The 20,009-nt window shown below is 33.4% G+C and overlaps 1 protein-coding gene and 1 pseudogene across 1 annotated transcript; one reads left to right on the top strand and one right to left on the bottom strand.

Annotated features, from left to right (window-relative positions):
* Nucleotides 1-3,055: 3,055 nt before the first annotated feature.
* Nucleotides 3,056-7,876, top strand: LOC142622410 (uncharacterized). Its single transcript, XM_075795872.1, has 2 exons — nucleotides 3,056-3,422; nucleotides 7,029-7,876. The coding sequence occupies exon 2, from the start codon at nucleotides 7,059-7,061 to the stop codon at nucleotides 7,641-7,643; it is 585 nt and encodes a 194-aa protein (XP_075651987.1). The 5' UTR covers nucleotides 3,056-3,422; nucleotides 7,029-7,058; the 3' UTR covers nucleotides 7,644-7,876.
* A 4,304-nt stretch (nucleotides 7,877-12,180) lies between these two features.
* Nucleotides 12,181-19,576, bottom strand: LOC142606397 (disease resistance protein Roq1-like; annotated as a pseudogene).
* Nucleotides 19,577-20,009: the final 433 nt, after the last annotated feature.

The following is a 20,009-nucleotide window of genomic DNA, read 5'->3' as shown; positions in this document are numbered from 1 at the left end:
CCAGAATTCTGCCTTTAATCTTCTTGGCGGACCCCAAGGTCATCGCGGGTCTGTCCGAGGGGAGATTCGTCCTCGGACGAATCCTTGGACCTTCGCCCTATGGGCCGACTTGCATTCTTAAAGGCATTTAGTCCAAAACGGGCTGACACCTGTCAGTAAAACCCAAGGCCCAAAATACTTGCTCAGGTCCTTTTATTCCCTACAATTGTGATAAAAAATTTTAAGACTGAGAACGGAGAAATTAAAATTTCAGTTTAAATTAAAATTTTATTTTTAGTTTAAATTAAAATTAAGAAATTAAAGGTTTGTTTTTTTAATTAGATCTAAGGTTTGTTTTTTTAATTTAGTTGAAATACATTGATCTGGTTTCTTATTTATTAATTTAAATGCTGATGTGGCATTTAAAAATGCCAAATAATATTTTTTTAATAATATTTTAATGATCACTTTAGCGCCACATCAGTAAGTAAGGCATTCCGTCTGCGTGTAGGAGGTTTCTGTTAGTGGGTTAACGGCAAAGACCATTTTAAAAACAATTTTCTTATTTTAGAGATGACATTAGTAACAAAATCAATTTTGGGACCAAAATGAAAATTGATCCAAAATGTAAAAATCAAAAGTGCATTTTTGACTTTTGAATATTGTATACAAGTGAATGAATAAAGTAGCCTACTGTCAAGTTTTGTCACAAAGATTTAGACAATAGTACAAGTGCTTATAATATGAAAATGGAGACAATAATTGAATTAAAAGATATTAGTACAAATTAAGTAATGTTAGTGTTAGATCCATATTTTTTTTAGAAATTTTATTTTACTATTAACATAAACTATTGTTAATAAAATTGTGATGTGACAACCACTATTGACAACTAATAAGTAAATACAATAATGCTAAATACACAATGAATATACTTTTTTTTTTTTCCACAACATGTAAATTATAATAAATACAAGATTATTTCAGTTCTTAATAAAACTTTTTTTAAATATAATATAGTATGGTGTGCTTTTAAGGTACATGGTAGTAAAATCTTATTTATTATACATTAGTTACAACTTTGTTACCTCAACAATTATTTGTAAAGAGTCAATGTGATTTGGTCTTATCAATTTACACTCACGGTAGAAAATCCGAAGTCAGTATGTATTTATTATTAAGCTCTACATGTCACGTTAAATCCATTGAAAGGTACATATAGTCGTCTAACTATAATCGAGCCTTGAACTAAGTCCCTAGGGTTGCAATAGTAAGACTGTGTATTAGTAGGATTGGAATTCGTATTACTATGAACTAATTGGTCCAGGATAATACAATCAACATTGACTAGAAGAAAATAATGGGCTTGATTTTTTATATCTCTGACGTTCATCCCTAGACTTTTAGGTGAAAGAATTGAAGATAACTTGAGTATGAAATAAAAATGTGATAGAGATTGGAGTGCAAATGACAAACTGGAACGAAGGCTAGATGCCAAACAGGTTCATAATGATTAAAGTCACACATTTGTAATGGTAGTGCAACTCATACTTGTTGATGTTACTGATTGGAGGCAATTTGAAAAACTTGGCCGAGAGTGGAAAAGACACATGATAAAAAAGAAAGCCAATAAGGCTCACCAATCAATGGCATGGTCTGAGGAACTCGATCGGCTAAGGGTGGTAGTGACATGTGATGAAAAAGAGAGTCAAATGTTGGGCAAAGAAGGAAGATGCACATGCCGATTGAGTATAGTTAAAAATTGAAATAACTAAGATTGCCTATATCGATTGAGAATAAGGTTCAATACCTAATGAATTATATCTAAGTTTTGTTCTATACAATAAATCTTGATTGGAATAATAAAATGGACTTGAAACTTCTCTAATGCGGAAACTAATAAGAGTGGTGGCAAAAAGAGTGTACACAAGTAGTAAATTGTAACAATAAGTCTTGGGTCATTTTTTCTTTTCCGCACAAATACTAGAAAAGTGTATAGTGATGGCTAATAATACATAATAAAAGTGACGTTTCTCTTGATCACAACAAATTTTGTCCGCAATTGAAAAATGTTGTGTACTAATAGATCTTCACTAAAGGATCACTAAATTGATAATCTTCAACGATTAATTCCTCAGAGATTCACTAGTGCTATAGCTTGGAAAACAATAAGGTAATTTCGAAACTATTATGTCAGTACCTAATAGATTTAGGATATTTTTAAAACTCAACATTTTAAGAAATTCATAGTATGCAAATTACCACAGAAACTTCAAATTGGCCTTTTTTTTTTCTTTTCAAATAAACGACATAAATTAATAAGATGTCCATGAATATCATGTTTCATTTGTAGGTCACACTTGTACCATCAAAATGCATGAATAAGTGAACAACCGAAACAGCATTTGTAACCAAAAAAAAAAAAAAAACTTTGCTTGGTCGGTTCTTAACAATGCCAAAATGAAAATCTTTCTGGTCCTAGGAATTGAAGAACTTTGGTTGGTCGGTGTATAAACCAAATACACCTTACTTTTCCATCCCTTGTTTGCATTTCCTCTTATTTTCTTGGGCATGGCAGCTTTACTTTGGTCTCTAGTTTGAATGCCTTGAATCCAGTTTGCTTTAGGCAGGAAAGGACAGAAAAGATAGTATAAAATTACCATGTTAAAAAGGTGTAATAGTTTATGGGTCTGATTTGCTATAGCCAAAAGACGAAACAGATAAGATATATTGCTTACAATTTATACAATATGGCAAAGTCCTTATTAAGCTGTATTAGTTAGTTTTAGTATTAATTCCTGACAGGCCCTGGTGGAGACCCCATGACCACATTGTCCTACTCAATTTCTGTATTTCCTATTAGTTTAGACGAAGATGAATGTGGCTGCACGTGCATGACTCATGCAAAGTTAAAAAAAAAAAAAAAAAATCAAACTACAGGAAGAAGTGGAAAAAGAGCTAGGTAGAAGAGGAACAGTTCCCTATATTCCCTGTCATCGGTACTCATCAAACCAATTCGCATCTCATAGCTCTCTCTCTCTCTCTCTCTCTCACGGAAAATCACACACACACACACGCATACACAGAGTTTTTATATTCTGACTCTTCCAGAGTATCTTATAAGAAAATTTCTTGCTTTTAGTTTTAGTATTAAGAAAGGTTTAGAAGTAACTAAAATAGATTAATAAAAGGCAGAGAGAGAGAGAGAGAGAGAGAGAGAGAGACAGAGAGATTCTGATTGCAGAAATGCTAGATAAACAAGAGTTTAAATCATCTAGGTACTCCAGATCAGATCGTAGTTGTGTTTGTTTTCTCACACAGCTGAGACTGAGAGTTTTACCTCCAAAATCAACATTGAAGTTGAATCACTTGGCAAATACCACTATCTTCAAGACGCAGTGAGCAGCTACATTGGATTCTCAACAGTACCCTCTTGCGCCAAGGTTAGTATTTTCTTCATTACATATTCATAAGAATCATTACCCACATTCTTTTTTATATATTAATACACATTCACATTTACACGCAACTACGTTTCTGCTTCGAATATTTGTCACTACAATGGTCAGGTAGTTCATGTGCTTTTTTTGGGTGAATATACAGTATATACAATATCCATTTTCAGGCTAGAACTGTTTGTATTGTCTAACAGTAAGTTCTATGCTAGATCTTACCACATTCATTGTCCATAGGTGCATTAGCCAGTGCTTTAAAGTTTTCACTTTCAGCTCCTTCAAAGTGAAATATTCTTAATATTGCCTCTAGTAAAGACTAAAATTGTCACAATCATTTCAACATACTCAGAATCCTGCAATTACTGAGCCGGGTTCTGCCTCTTTTTCAGTTCATTTTCTTCATGATACTCATCGAGTCATCATGTGTATATGCAATGCAAGTGAAATTTCAATTGGAAACCTTTGATTTGGATTCACGTAAGTTAAATGCATGCTAGGTGATTCTAGGTAGTCACAATATTGGAATACAAAGTCACCAATTAATATTAATCAAGATTTTCACAAACTCAAGACTATCCTTAGATGAAGAATATCTAAATGTGTGGTTGAAATAATGGCATTAAGAAAATGGTTACTTTAGGAAAATGTTCATGCCAGCGTAGTAAGGTTCACTGGAGCAGAATAGTTTGTTGACATAAGCACCACATCATTCCAACTGTGGACTGTGGAGCCACATAAATGAAATTTACATAGTTGACAAAATATAGATAATAGAGAATATCAACTAGCACGCTAAGTAATAATGATAACAGCAATATAAAACAAGAAGCTAGCACATGGAGGGGGGTAGGTTTGTTGCACAGTTTATACTGTTTACCAAAGCTAACTTTGAATTGCACTATATTTTCTATTTTTTATGTCACAAGGAAAATTTTAAGTTGATAGTTTGCAAATTAAATCCACAATAGATACGTTGAGATATTCTTGAATGTGACTGATCTAAACTGATTAATTTGTCGAAGATTTATAACTAATCTTAAAATTTTTAAATCACAAAATGGAAAATAGTATTGGGTTTGGGTTTGGCATAAGCATCATCGTACCTGACAAATGCTTTAAATTAGTAATTTTGTTACCTCCTATGCATGGCAAGTACAGTTGCATTTTCAATAAATACTAGTCAAACTTGCTCTTGGAAACAAAAAATTATTTTATCAACAATGTTGTTTGTGATTCAAGAATACAATTACTTGTTGTTTGTCCTATTGTATGTATTAATTAACTTTCTTTTGTGCGTCCTCTACTGCATGGTTCTTTGCTTTCTTTTAGATCGCTCTTTCATCACATTCACGGGCTATGTTGTTGGGCTAATCTTTGGCCCTGTACAAACCACCATCCCTTCCTGTTTGAAACTTTCAACCATAAGGCCCAATGGCCTTGCAGTTAATCCATTCAATTTACGAAAATAGGTGTTATAATTCTTATATGGATTTTTAGTTGGACATAACAGCCGTATTGATCTGGACTCGAAAATTAGAGGCTGAGGGTATTTCAACACTGACTATAGTCTCGTAAAAGTGACTTTGATTTTGACAATACATTTTCATGATGCTTTTTTCCCTGAACCAGAGCTCATGATGTTTCAAAAAAATAGGAAATTGATTAGTATCCTACCTTTTATTTTTTTATATAATATAGAAATCATGTTCTAGTTTAACCTAAGTGTATATGTGTGTGAAATTCACTACTTCACTTTTAGGGATTTGAGCTTTAACCCTTGCCTCTCACAAGCACTTATACTTGTGACTATCACACCAAGGTTGTGCAGTGGAGAGATAAGAACAACTTTATTTATTTATTTATACAAGATAGAATTTCTACTCTAACCTAATCTAAGTGTATATGTGTGTGAAGTTTCCTCCTGGAGACTTGAACCCTGACCCTTGCCTCCCACACCACACAAATATTTATACTTGTGGAGTGACCACTGCACTAAGGATGCGCGGTGGTGAGATAAGAACAACCTTGAATTCATATAAAATTATCATATTAAGAAAAAGCATTAAATATTTGACATTTGATAATTAACTTGCTATTAATGAACATTGAACACTAGTAAATCATAAATAGGAAACAGTATGAGATAATAGTTATAGTAACAAGTGTAATTAATTCACTTCATTGTCTTATTTATGTCATGAAAACTATTTTTTTGCGTGGGGCCGGGAAAGGTGGGGTAGGGGTGGATAAGATTTTCCAAGAACCAGTTTGAATATTGACAATGAAGGAGACAACTAGGGCCAGACTGGAAAGAGTTGGGGTTAGTAATTATCTTCCATAAAAAGCTGATGTTATTCTTTGACAATGGAATGCTGAAGATGAAGAGCCTGTGCATAAGGACAGGCCAAGTATTGTTGCAAAGCTAAATTAGGCATGAGACATGAAATGATCATTCTATTTACAAAAATACAATGAGGGAAAAAGTTTTCATGAATTTAGCCTCTGCATTATGTGTCTTGTCTCAGTCACATTCCATTATCAATCTCACCTTTTTTATTCAAGGAAAAATAAGTTATCCCCCTTGTGACAACAACTCATACATCTTCTGCATCAATCTATTTTACCATTGTGCATTTGTGCCCCACACCAATTTTTTAGCATCAATCTATACACAAATAATTTCATTAACTTTTTTCACAATCTTATATTAGATTGGCAAACAATGATGGTGAATGAGAGTATAATGAAAATGATAGGTCTATATTCCCACCCATCACAATTCATCAAATTTCCTGAAAAGATTGTCCAAACATAATGTTACTACTAATATCCTTCCATTAAAATTAACAACAACATTTCACCACATTTATTAAAATGAAATTCCCACCCCCCATTACAAACACAGTTGTTGGGTTAGAAGTTTGAACCTAATCACCTCCATGAGTCATTGGCACCCATCATTAGAGTTAGAGCTGACAGCTATAGCTTTTTTCATTCACTGGTTTACACAACTTCACAAGGGTATTTATCTCATCACAACATTCTTATTGGTTGTTTTATCTGCCAAAAACTGCTATGTTTCGGTAATATCCCAAAAAATGAAGCAAAAGATGCATTTCCACACGTCTTTAATAGAGAGCGTGAATACTTTGTGCCCTTGTCCTTGGTTTCAAGGGTCAATCACTTTATCCCAGACCAAAAATTAAGGTAATATTATAACACGCAGCTACAAGTACCCAAATAAGGTACTTTGTGCCCCAAACAAAGCCAAAGAGACCAAAGTTACAGTCGTGTTAAACACTCTCCCTCCCAAGGCGCGTGGCTACATCTCTCTCTCTCTCTCTCTCTCTCTCTCACACACACACACTAATTACACTAACTCTCCTACATTTTACTTTTACCCTTTTGGAAATTTACTCGGATAAAAATGCATGAAGAAACATTTCAATGCCTCAATACGTATGTATGACACACAAAGCCTACAAGGAAATCTTTATAGTGCTAAGATACAGAGAGAATGAAAGAAATGTTAAAGAGGGGAAGGGGAAAAAGTGTTTGAAGTCTCTCTCTCTCTCCCATCAAAATCTTTTGCAGGGTTGAACTTGATCAAATCAGAGAAATCAAATGGAGGAGAACCCACCTCGAGTTTCACGTAAAAATGGGACCCACTTAGAGGCTTCAAGAGTTGGACCAACCAGTAGTAGGAAGAGCCGGTACAGCGTTGTTGAAGATGGTGCAGGAGGAGATCAGATCGAGTGCTCTGGCAAGCACTGCAAAGCATGCACTGCTGGGTTGATAGCTGACTGTGTAGCCCTCTGTTGTTGTCCATGTGCGGTGGTGAACTTTCTTGCTCTTGCATTTGTGAAAGTTCCATGGATGGTTGGGAGGAGATTGTGGTTGGGGTTCAAGAAAAAGAAGAAGGGTCAGAGTCAAAGCAGGCTGGAAACGAAGAGGAAATGCAGCAAGAGGAGTGAAAGTAGTGGATGTGTGGTGGTGGAGAGAGATATTGGTAATGTGAGAAGGACGAGAGTTGAACAGGAAGATATATTGCCTGAAATTGCATCTGGGTTTTGTGAAGAAGAGGGAATGGAAAGCGGTAGTGCAAGGTTTGAAGCTGAGAGAGTTTGGCTAGAGTTGTATCAGGTTGGTCATTTGGGTTTTGGGAGGGTTTCCTTCACTGGAATTCAATCTCTGGGTAAGGGAAATTAGGGAAGAAAAAGTCAGTAGCCACAATTGTTATTACTATTTAGTAGTCTATGATTTTTTTTTTTTCCTATCTTTCTTCTATAAGTATTAATTAGTCTTGAAGTATTAACTATTAACCCTTATGCTGTGGGGTATAGATATATAGGTCTCACTGAAGTTGGTTTAGTTTAATTTGATGAGGAAAATGAAGTGCTTTTCTATGATTCTGCAAGGATTGGCTTATAAAATTTACAAGGCATTTTTCTTTTGAAGACAGGTCTCTTTGTGAATTATATTGCGATTATTTTTTCTTATTTTAAGATTTATTTTCAATTTGTTATATACATTCAAGTTATAGTTTGGTAGGTTTTTTTTTTTTTTTTTTTGATAAACTAGTTTGGTTACTTTGGTAGGTAGTTAATTGGTTCTTTTAAATTATGAAAAGCAAGATATTCCTACTATTTTCCTCGATTTACCAAATTTGGAGTATAATAATGCTGTTAATCATGTACCAGAAATAAAAACCTTTCGAGGTATAAATTAACTTTCGAGCTATATGTCATGTATATAGGTATTTAGCCTATTAGGTAGTATCCACGAAGACTAGTTTATGAGTTCAACCACAACTTGTTTACTCATTTCTTATATTGTGTGGGTGGTTTTTTCACGGATTTTACTAACGTATGCTCTAAGGCACATACAATAATATACTATTTTTGAAAAAAAATTTATCGAAAATTGATAAAATTTGTTAAGGTATATTGACCAGACATTTTTTCACACGTTTAAAGATGCAAGATATCTGCATTATCCAAAAAAGGAAAGATTACAAATGCAAAGAGACAATACATCATAGCCAAATATGAATAACTGAAGTTATAGGAGGCAGCATGCCGCCAAGGGAGTAGATGAACTTGTTTTAAGCCTCTATTTATTTTCTTTTTCTTTCTTTTGTGGGGGGCCTGGTGGGCTAGTTTTTCAGGATCCTATTCCATTTGTTTGTGAGTCTATTTCAGGATAAGGATTCGATGGTTAACACATTTGAATATGAATGTAGTGCCACGCATTTATAATCAATTATAGTTCCTTAATTATCTAAAGGGACAAAATTTAAATAACTTGATGATACTACCATGTACATTTTCAAATTCATAAAATTAAATTTGAAGTATGAAATGACCCTCTACCTTTAAGACCAATAGAGATAATTTTTTTCTCAAAAGAAACTTTTTTTTGGGAGAAGCTTTTTCTCAAAAAATGGAGAGCAGTTTTTAATTTAGTTTATGGAATATAGGTTGAGAAGAAATGCTATTGTTTGGGCCCCCAATTATAAAAAAAAAAACCCTAATTAATTGTTTAAAATTAAATCATGACAAATTGCAAGTTATTTCTCCTCATTAATAAAGAGGGGCTCCCTTTGATATAAAGATAATTATACGTTTGAGTTGAATTTAGAATAACATAAGAAGAAGAATGTTATCTCATTGTTTAGCATCTTAGGAAAAAAAAAGTTTATTAAAAATGAATCTCTTAAATTAAATCTATTTATTGTTGCTGAGAATCTTGTAACTCAATTGACACATTTGAATGCATAATGTGTTTGGGGTTAGGGGGCTCAGTGGGGACGGATTCAAGCTATAGTAATAGCATATTAAATTTTTTTTTTGAAAGCAGCATATTAATATATATATATATTAATACACACATATTTCTAATTATCTCAAAAACCATTTTTTTTCAAGCAAACACGAAGATGATAATAATAAAAATAAAAATAATAACCCTTAAGCCTTAGGCTTTTTAAACTTTTACATGTGGATCCATAATGACAAATACTACTTCTAGCAGGCTAGCAGTACAATTGCAACATAAAGGTGTGTGGAACTTATTATGACCGACCTGAACTTTACTCTAAAAACCGGTCCATACTTGTAAAAAGCAGAGTGGTCGATACCGTACCGGTACACTTTTATTTTGTACCAGAAAAAATACCGGCCATACCGGCCAATTTCGGGCAATACCGGCCGGTATCAGGCGTATCGGCCAGGTACAGAAAAAAACTTTTTTTTTTTTTTAGTTTTGTAATTTTTGAATTTTTGTAAGGGCATAATGGTAACTTATTTACATTAACTTATTAGTAGTATTTGTTTTCTTAGTATGCAATGAACAACTAAGCTTTCTATTTTTTATATTGTGTTTTTTTTTTCCTTTTAATTGATACTAAAGTCTAAAACTATGAATAATTTGTTCTGAATTGAGGTAATGTTTTATGATAAACTTTTATATTTACTACAATATAAGTGAAATATTATATGCTTATAAACATGGTTCTAGAGATTTTGGTGTGTGTATATAATATATATATATATATATATAAATATAAAATAGCGGTAAACCCAAAATGGTGCACTGGTATTGACAGGTATCCGAAATATATCGTACCGGTGGTCAATCCGGTACAGCCTCCGGTACGGTATTAACTTCCTTGGTAAAAAGCCTGCCTATTCTATAAAACAGCCGTGAGGCCGAAAGGTAGCCCCTCCTACCCATGTCATAATGTGGAAAATGCCAAAGATATCTTCATGTTTCCTAAATTCTATTGTCAAAAAATAAATTTTGAAAATCCTTCCACACTTGTTACAATTTTTTCATAAAACTTATTTTATTAATATAAATATACATGAAATTACAATTAAATTTATCACATTAAATCGGACTACTTTTTAGCAATCTAAAGTGTTTAATAAGACAACATCATAACAATAACAAAAAGTCTCCAACACAAAAAGTCTTAATATTGGCAAAAAGTGTACAATATTGTATACATTTGATTATTCTATAATGTAAATCTTAACTGTTAGTACAATGTAAGCTAAAAATAAAAGCTTCCATTTACCTTCTCTCTTCAAATAATAGAGCATCTTTTGAAATCATGGCTATAACAATTGCATAAGCCATATATATCCAATTGCAAGATGCTTCCATAAGATTTCATACTGAAGTAGCCTCTTACTAACAAAATTTCCACAATATGCTTTGCAACTTCCAAAATAATAAGGCATGCACTTGCTTGTACCAGCACAAGCTGCAAACTCATCTGATCTCCTGCTACATGGCATAAACAGTGTTTGATCCTGTCATTAACAACATCCTGCAATATTAAACCATCTAAGTTAAGGACATATAAGGCTGTCTATCCAAATATTACCAAAAACTTCAAGCAAGGTATCCACCAGATTGGCCCCACAAGAGTGCCAGTTTTAATTTAGGAAATCAAGAGTGTTATGTAAAAGTACTGCTTATGAAGAAAGGAAAAAGCATTTTTTTTTTTATAAGCAAGAAAGAAATCAGAGCACATAGCCCAATCATACAGTCGAGCACAATTTGAACTCTTGGCAAAGCTTAAGAGAATTATTCAAATTTTGGCCCAATAGAAAGTAAATGATAAAATTTTATACCACAAGTAGATTATACAGGTCAAGAGGTGCATAGTTATGGCTCATCTGGATACCCTGCTCCTGCAAACCCTAACCTATTGGGTAGGGTACCACTATGGTCATGACCAGGTGGAAGACGCCAACTCAAGTTGCCCCTCTACCTATTTTTTGTTCATCAAAAGAATAAGAGGTGCAATAATGTCATAAGACACATAGGATGCCCTTTCACAGCTTCAGCAGTTAATAAAGGAATAAAAATCCTATCATTAACAACATCCTGCAATATTAAAACATCTAATTTAAGGACATATAAGCCTGTCTATCTAAATATTACCAAAAACTTCAAGCAAGGTATCCACCAGATTGGCCCCACAAGGGTGCTAGTTTTAATTTATGAAATCAAGAGTGTTATATAAAAGTACTGCTTATGAAGAAAGGAAAAACATTTTTTTTTTACGAAAGAAAGAAATTAGAGCACATAGCCCAATCATAAAGTCGAGCACAATTTAAACTTTTGGCAAAGCTTAAGAGACAGTTATTCAGATTTTGGCCCAATAGAAGGTAAAGGATAAAATTTTATACCACAAGTAGATTATGCAGACTAAGAGGTGAAGTAATATCATAAGACACATCAGGGTGCCCTTTCATAGCTTCAGCTGTTAATGAAGGAATATCTTGTAAGTGACACAAGTATAAGGCATTTAAAAGAATTCTAGCCATCAACTCAGTAAAGCGTATCTATAATCAAGGCCCCAAAGGAAAGTAAGTTGAGGTGCCGAATTTTGAAATGACCATCTAGAAATGAAATTTATCCAATGATAACTAACATTACCAGTGAAGAATATTATTGAAAGAAAGAAGACAATTAATTTGTTACTCCAATCTTCAGAACTTGATTTCCAGTTTTCAATTTCAAGGTTGTTCTAGGATGAAATCAAGTTTCTCCCAGGTTTGAAAGAGACGTTCCCATTTTGACAGTGGATACAGATTGAAGTCCAATTCATTGTTTACAAAGGCACGCATGACCAATTGAAGATGAACCCAAAGTGTAGTTCAGACACAATTGTGGTATCCATTAGAAGCCAAAAATGGCAAAGAAATCTGCCTAGTGTAATCGTATCCCACGAGATAGCCAGGAGGCAGCAAACTCAAATCACAGCCTCCTTCAAAGTTCAAACCCATTATGTGGTTGTTTCCATTGAAAGCCTCGAATCTTCATCTACAATGTCGAATGCCCATTGATCCCATATACGTGCCAGAACAGGAGCCATGGGGATGAGAGGAAATAGGTGTAATCTCAAACCGAGGAAGACCCACAATCATGGCCACCAGCACTTGGAAGTTGCTAGCAAGAAATATCGGGTCTTCGAGGACAATAGATGCATTCTACATAGAACGTCAAGCAATTTATGTAATTGGACCTTGAGTTTATCAAACCTGTAACCCCACGCTCTGTAACCTCAAGCTCAATGTGATTCTGTTCGCGTGGATTTGATATATTCAATTGCCCATAAATTAACCACAGATGATCAGTATCACTTCTCACATGAGCCCCACAAATAATTTTCTTTTCACAATTATTAATGGAAATGCTAATTGAAAAATCATCACTGAAATAGGTTTGCCACGAATAATGCGGTTGTGCTGGAAAAGCAACACAGACATCCAAATTTGAAGATTTGGGACCAACCCAGAATGATACGAAATTTCCAACGCTCAGGTGGTTAAATTTGCACCACTTTGGAATCTCAAATCCTGGCAATAGAACATAAGGTAAATAAAAGTCAACTGGAGATAGAGATTCAGAACCAGAGCTCGGAATTTGAGATTCAGATTTGGAGTCATCAAGGATAATTTCGCTCTCAATTTCAGATTCAGAGCCAGAGCCAGAGCTCCCAATTTCTGATTCAAATTCGGGGAGAATGTCGCTTGTTGCAGCTTCAGGTAAAATCCCAAGAATTTCACCAAACTGCTTGAATTTAACAAATACAAGAAATTGAAGTTAAAAAGAAAATATCATAGTAATATAATGTATTCGGGAAAAGTAACTAAAAACTTAAATTTAGAGAGAGAGAGAGCGAGAGAGACCAGCTTCCATAAATTGATTGATGATTGTGGGTCCAAATACTTGCAATTCTCTGCATTGACTGTTTCTATAGATTGTGGAAGCCTTGGAATATCCCGAAGCTCTTTGCAGTTTTTTATGTCAAGAATTGCTAATCTAGTAAATTTGATAATAATTTCTGGGATGGTAACAATACTAGTTCCAGCTAGATTTATAGATCTCAATACGGGGAAGCAATCGGGTTGCATCCAAAAATCTAATTCAGTTCTATTTCCATCACTAAGATCTAGACTTGTCAAGCTTAGAAACCCAAGTCTAGGCCATTCCCAATTTGGAAGTAAGAATATCTTTTCCCTCAAGCAGTTGCAATTTATTGTTGCCAACTGGAAAACTCCATATAGTGATGATCATAGCAAAAACTTAACATACGAAGCCTAGTGAGATAGCCCAGTGATGAAGGCAATTCTCTAATACCATTACCGAGCAAAACTAAATTTTTTAAACATTTCATTTCTGGGTGTATATCAGGGAACTTCTTAAGACTCAGGCATGTTCTAAGATCAAAACACTCAAGAGATTTCAACATCAGCTTACTCGGAAGAATTTGAAATTTCAGACAAAGGAAAATTGTCCATTCTTTAAGCTTATCAAGAAATCCAATGGACTCATGAACTTCAATTAAATTTATACACCCTAAAATTTCCAATGTCTCTAAGTTTGGGGCGCACAGGTCGGGTACTTTTGTAATCGAATCACACATATCCAGAATGATACTTTTCAAATTTTTGTACTGGAACTCCTATAGAAAAAGACAAAAAACAAAAATTCTTCAGCAAATTTAAAAATAACAATTAAAGAAATTAAAATTCATAAATACTAGTAATAGTTATACCTGCTTGAATACATTCTCCACCATAAAGCTAGACATCTTGAGTGCAACAAGTTGTTGAGGAGGAATACATTTGGAGGATAAGGAAAGAGGAGATACATTCCATTCAAGAAACCTTAACTCATGCGGTAGATAATCAAGTTCTTTATCAATGTGTACATCACCTATCAAAAATTTGAGATTTTTCATCTTTTTGAAAACTTTAGATTTCAATGACACCTTTATTGGTTCAGGTGAGCGCAACATAATGCCTCGAATTTTATTTGATCCCTGCTTAAGGCAAAGAATTAGTCGCACTTCATAAATGGATTCAACAAAAGTATAATGATTTTGAAACTTTAAACAAAACATATATTGTGAAAATTATATTTAGTTCAATATTGAAAAGAGATAATTCTCATGAATAAAAAAAATTGGAAAAAAAAAGGTGAAGAAAAGAATGCATACCATATTTCTGGTTAGTAATTCATGAGCATCATTATAACTCCATATTCTGCTACGATTTTCAAGCTCTTCTAATTCTTGTTGTACAATTTCTCTACCCAATTTTTGTAGCAAGTCATGCATAAGAAAACACTACAAAAAATGCGGGCTATAGCCGCGTTTATAAAAAAACGCGGCTATACCTGACCTATAGTCGCGTTTAAAAGAAACGCGGCTATAGACCAAACCTATAGCCCCGTTTCTAGGAAACGCAGCAATAGACCTAACCTATAGCCGCGTTTGTAAGTGACTTGAGCTGCGTTTTTACGTCCCATCTATAGCCGTGTTTTTAAAAACGCAACTAAAGGTCCAACCAAATAATATTTTTTAACAGGATGGCATGTACAATCGAACAAATATTTTTTATAAAGGAGGGGATATAGCCGCGTTTTTTAAAATGCGGCCATAGGTTAGGTCTAAGCTGCGTTTGTAAGTGCCTTGAGCTGCGTTTCTATATCTGGCCTATAGCCGCATTTTGAAAACGCGGCTATAGGTCCAACCAAAAAATATTTTTTAAAAGGATGACATGTACAGCGGAACAAATATTTTTTTATGAAGGAAGGCTATAGTCACGTTTCCTAGAAACACGGCTTTAGACCTAATCTATAGCCGCATTTGTAAGTGCCTTGAGCTGCATTTTTGAGTCTGGACTGCAGCCGCATTTCTGAAAACGCGGCTATAGGTCTAGCCAAATAATATATATTTTTTAAAAAAGATGGTTTGTGCATCCGAATAATTTATTTTTTTATATAAGGGAGGGGCTATAGCCGTGTTTTCAAAAACGCGGCTATAGGTAACACCAAATAAAAAAAGAAAAGAACCCCACTTTCCCACCTACCCCCACTCTTATCTTTTCGTTCTTTGGTCATTCTTCAGCACGTCTTCTTAATTTCCTGGGTTTCTTTCTTTCTTCTCTGCAAATCATGCCAAGGTCTTTTTTTTTTCTTTTTTTCTTTCTTCCTTCTTCACTCCAGCACAACTCTTTTTTTTCTTTCCCTTTTTCTTTCTTCCTTCTTCACTCCAGCACAACTCTTTTATTTTTCTTTGTTTCTTTGCTACTACTTCTTCTTCTTTTTTTTTTTTTTCTTTCTTTCCTTCTTTTTTTCTTTCAACACAACACATACACACTCCTCTCCCTCAGTGTCCCACCAGTACACTCCACACAACCATGTACTTCATTTTTCAGGCAAGGGTTATCGGGAAACTTCATAAGAAAAACTAAAGGCACACTCATCTCTACTATTCAAGGTAAAAATTTTCTAATCTTTTTATGGGTATTATACTTTTGCTAGAGGTTATTTTTGCTATTATGTTTATGTTTCAATGGGTTTGTGTTCTTGAGCTTGTTCTTGTGTTTCTGAGCTTGTGTTTTTGTGTTCTTTGAATGGATTTAGTGTTAAATTTGGGTTGGTTTTGTTGAATGAGAGGAGATTCATGGGTTTGTATTGTTATATTTTGGAGCACGTTGTATTTGTATTGACAGTATGTTGTGTTTGATTTTGAATTTTTTGGGTGTGTTTGTATTGTGAGTATGTTGTGTTTGATTTTAAACTTTTTGGTTTTGTGTTTGATTTTGAATTTTCTGGGTTTGTGTTTAATTTTGAATTTTTTTTTTTGGTTTGAATTTTGAATTTTTTGGGGGGAAAAAAAACCCCAGAAATTGTTTTTTTTGTTTTTAAAAAACCTTAATTTTGAATTTTTTGGGGAAAAAAAAACCCAGAAATATATATATATTTTTAAAAAAAACCTATAGTCGCGGTTATAAATGCATCTCAAAGCGGGTCTGTAGCCGCGTTTTGTAAAAATGCGGCTACAGGTCTTAGACTATGGCCGCGTTTTTTAAAAACGCAGCTATAGACCCGCAGGGGCTATTGCTACGCAATTTAGGCCTGGTTTGTAAACGCGGCTATATCCTATAGTTGCGTTTTTGGGGGTCTATAGCCGCGTTTTTGAAACACGGCTATAGAACCTTTTTTTTTGTAGTGAAAATACCAAATAAATCAACAGTTATGAGACACTTATTGATAAGCTTTCCAATACCATAAACTGGATATAGATTGCAACTATCTAATATATTTACAACATCATCCTTGTGGAATCCCTTGAAGCAGCACGCAATATCGAGAAAAATATCCTTTTTCATTTTTTTCCAATCCGTCATAACTTATTCTGAGTATCTTTTCAATATCTTCATGTGGAATGTTTTTATACTTTTCTATTGCATTTTTCCATTCTGGTATACTTTTTCCACACAAATCAGAACCCATTATTTTTAAAGCTAATGGGAGGCCATTGGCATAACATATAATTTGCTTTGCAAGATTTGAATAATCTTCCTCGGGTTTACTTGTTTGGAAGGCATGTAGACTAAAAAGTTCAAGAGCTTGACATTGATTCAATTCTTCAACCTTGTAAATTTGATGATCTCTCCCAAGAGTAGTCATCACTTGTTTGTCTTTTGTTGTTATAATGACTTTACTTCCTGAAGAAAACCAATTACATTCTCCAAGCAAATTTTCTATTTCTTTTGATTTATACATCATCTAGAATTAAAAGAACTTTTTTACAATGAAGTCTTTCCTTTATCAAACTAGTTCCTTCTGATACACTGGTCACCTTCAAATATTTATCTCGTAAGATCTTAGAGAGAAGTGTCTCTTGTAGTTGGATTATGCCACCATTTATATTAGACATTTCTCTAACATTCTCTAGAAAACAGCTTCCTTCAAAAAGATCAGCAATTCTATTATAAACAGCTTTTAAAATTGTAATCTTACCTATTCCCCCAAGACCAAGACCATGAATTCCTATCATGCGAACATCATTTGAATCCATATCTAAAAGTAATTTTATGGCCTCCACTTGAGAATCTATTCCAACTGGATATTAAGCAACAAATAACTGTACACGATTTGATTTTGTGCTTGATATTTCTTCAATAATTCTTTGGATAAATTCGAATTCTGATTTAGTGCAGCTGCAAAAAATTGAGCATAATGAGTTGGACTATTTGCAAATATAAATATGAGGATGTCAAGAACCTTTTACTCAATTAACACATCTTTGTGTTTCTAACAAAAACATCCATTGTTTGAATCTCCACCCCCAACTATTGAATAAACAATATAAATATATGAAGATGAACCAAATTCAATGTGTTAATTAAATATGTTTGGTTTACTGCATTACAGTTAACATATTGTTAGTTAAATTAAATGGCATTGTAATTCTAAAGATGAACCAAATTCAATGTATTAATTAAATATGTTTGGTTTCGTGCATTACAATTTACAATTAACATATTGTTAGTTAAATTAAATGACATTGTAATTCAGAGAGCTATGATTAATTTTAGCACATTCCCATTTTTTTTAATAGAAAATTGGAATTAGGCTTTTAGAAAATGAGATTTTTTTTTTTTTTGGGCAAGGAAACAAAGATATTAAAAACTCATTTCCAAACTAAAACAAAATGAGATTAAGAAATTTAAAAAAGATTTTCTTAACATCACACGGGAGAAAATTTTAATTGATAACATTAGAGCACTAGCATTAGGCATGTTAAATACTAAATATTTAGCATTTAACACGCCAAACATAAAAAATCATCTTCATGAGATGTGTCAAATGCCAAATAGATTTGGCATTTGCTAAAGTGATGTTCTAAATATAGAAGAAGTGTACTATGAGATATGCTATAAATATTTGTGCATATTTTAGTCAAACTTTCTCTCTTTTCTATGAAAATTATGGACTATGCAAACTCTCTTTCTCTTCTTTTACCATTGGGAACAAAAAAAGTAAGAATAAAATAAGAATTAAAATGAAAAAAGAAATAATATTTAAATAAAATGGTATAAAAATAAAAGATGTAATGAAACGATTTGTTAAAATAGATAAAATAACTTTTGATGTGCCAAAATGATTTTTTTTAGAACACTAGATACTAATACTCTTACCCAACTTTCAATTCTTCTACTTCTACCATTTATTATGATTATAAAACAATTTAAAGTTTATAAATGAATAAAAGAGCACAAGAATCGTATAGGCTAACTTATAAATTTATAAACGGATAAAAGAATACAAATATTCATCATAATTAATATTATTTGAGTAAAATTATTTTATTTCGATAATCGACCATTGGCTTAACCACCTTAAGTAGGTAGAGTATAGATCAAAGAAGAAAACTTTCATAATTAGATATTTAGTGGTCACACAAAAACCATTAAAAATTTATAAAGTATTACTCATAAAAAATAAAAACACTCACGGTCAAAAAAAAAAAAAGAAAGTAAAAACACTCTAGACTCTAGAGTAGTCATTAATTAAATACACACCCAATTCTCAAATAAATAAATACTTACCATCATTGTAAAGAAATTCAGATAAATTAGCTGCTTTAGTCAATGTTTCCCTCCACCTCTGAACAGACTGAACCTTCTCAGCGTTATCTTTTAATTTTTCTTCATGTTTAGCAAGATATACTCCAAACTTTCCTTCTATTTTGCGTATCTCTGATAAATTTACTTTATAAAAAACCGGTAATACCAATTGACCGTTATTCTTACACTCAAAAATCTTGACAAGTTCATTCATGCACCAAGTAGAAGATGCATAGTTTTCAAAAACACAATATTAAAAATCATCGATGATTCAATGGCTTTGCGAAGTTCCATAGAAATTTCTTCTCCTCTTTGAAGGTCATTATCCATAAAGGTGTTAAAACCCTTGATACACAAAGCCTTATATAAATGGCCAGTAAAACCATAACGAGTATCTTCACCTCAAAAACTCAAGAAAATATCATAACTCCCTCGGTGAGTGGAAGAAGAAGAGGAGGTTCCTTCATCGGTCATGATAGCCATCGAGATGATCTGTTAACCGAAGATTAAGAAGATCTAAAAGGCACAGGAGCGCGGAAGGTAAGAAAGATTGAAGATGTGATGAAAAACTGATGATTTTCACCAATCAGAGAGAGATGAAATGTAGCTGGAAATTTGGAATTGATAGAGGAAAATATTGGGGACGAAGGACGATATGAAGAGAGATCCTCCTTCCATGAAGTTTCCTTTCCGCAAAACAATCATTGTGGTCCCTACAGCCAGCTAGTTCATTCTTGGTTGGACATTAAATTCCACTATTTAAAATAAAATTAGACTGTTTTGTCCGGTACAGGTGCTCTAATGGATCATTGGCATTGCCAGGAAAACGGACTTTTTGATCTTATCTTAAAGAGACTTTCCGACTAAAACCCAAATGCCAAATGGCAACTCATTTGCAGCCCTATATGCGGAAAATTAATTACTATTAGATAGTCGGCAAGCAATAGTCTCTCCATTGGGCCACCGGTGACGGAACTAGAAATTTATTTTTATATTTCTCCCATTATTATTCTCGCATCACAATTTACACGCAAGCTTATGTCTCCTCTCCCCTATTATAATCAAGTGGCATTTAAAATTTTAGAAGCAGAGGTTTGAAATTCAACTCAATATTGCCTAACATGTTCGG

The sequence above is a fragment of the Castanea sativa genome, chromosome 1 (genome assembly GCF_040712315.1).
Source record: "Castanea sativa cultivar Marrone di Chiusa Pesio chromosome 1, ASM4071231v1".
In the NCBI taxonomy this organism is placed as follows: Eukaryota; Viridiplantae; Streptophyta; class Magnoliopsida; order Fagales; family Fagaceae; genus Castanea; species Castanea sativa.
This window is presented reverse-complemented; position numbering and strand designations above follow the sequence as displayed.

Coding starts and splice junctions, on each gene's coding strand:
- LOC142622410 (XM_075795872.1), top strand. CDS start 7,059: ATGGAGGAGAACCCACCTCGAGTTTCACGTAAAAATGGGACCCACTTA.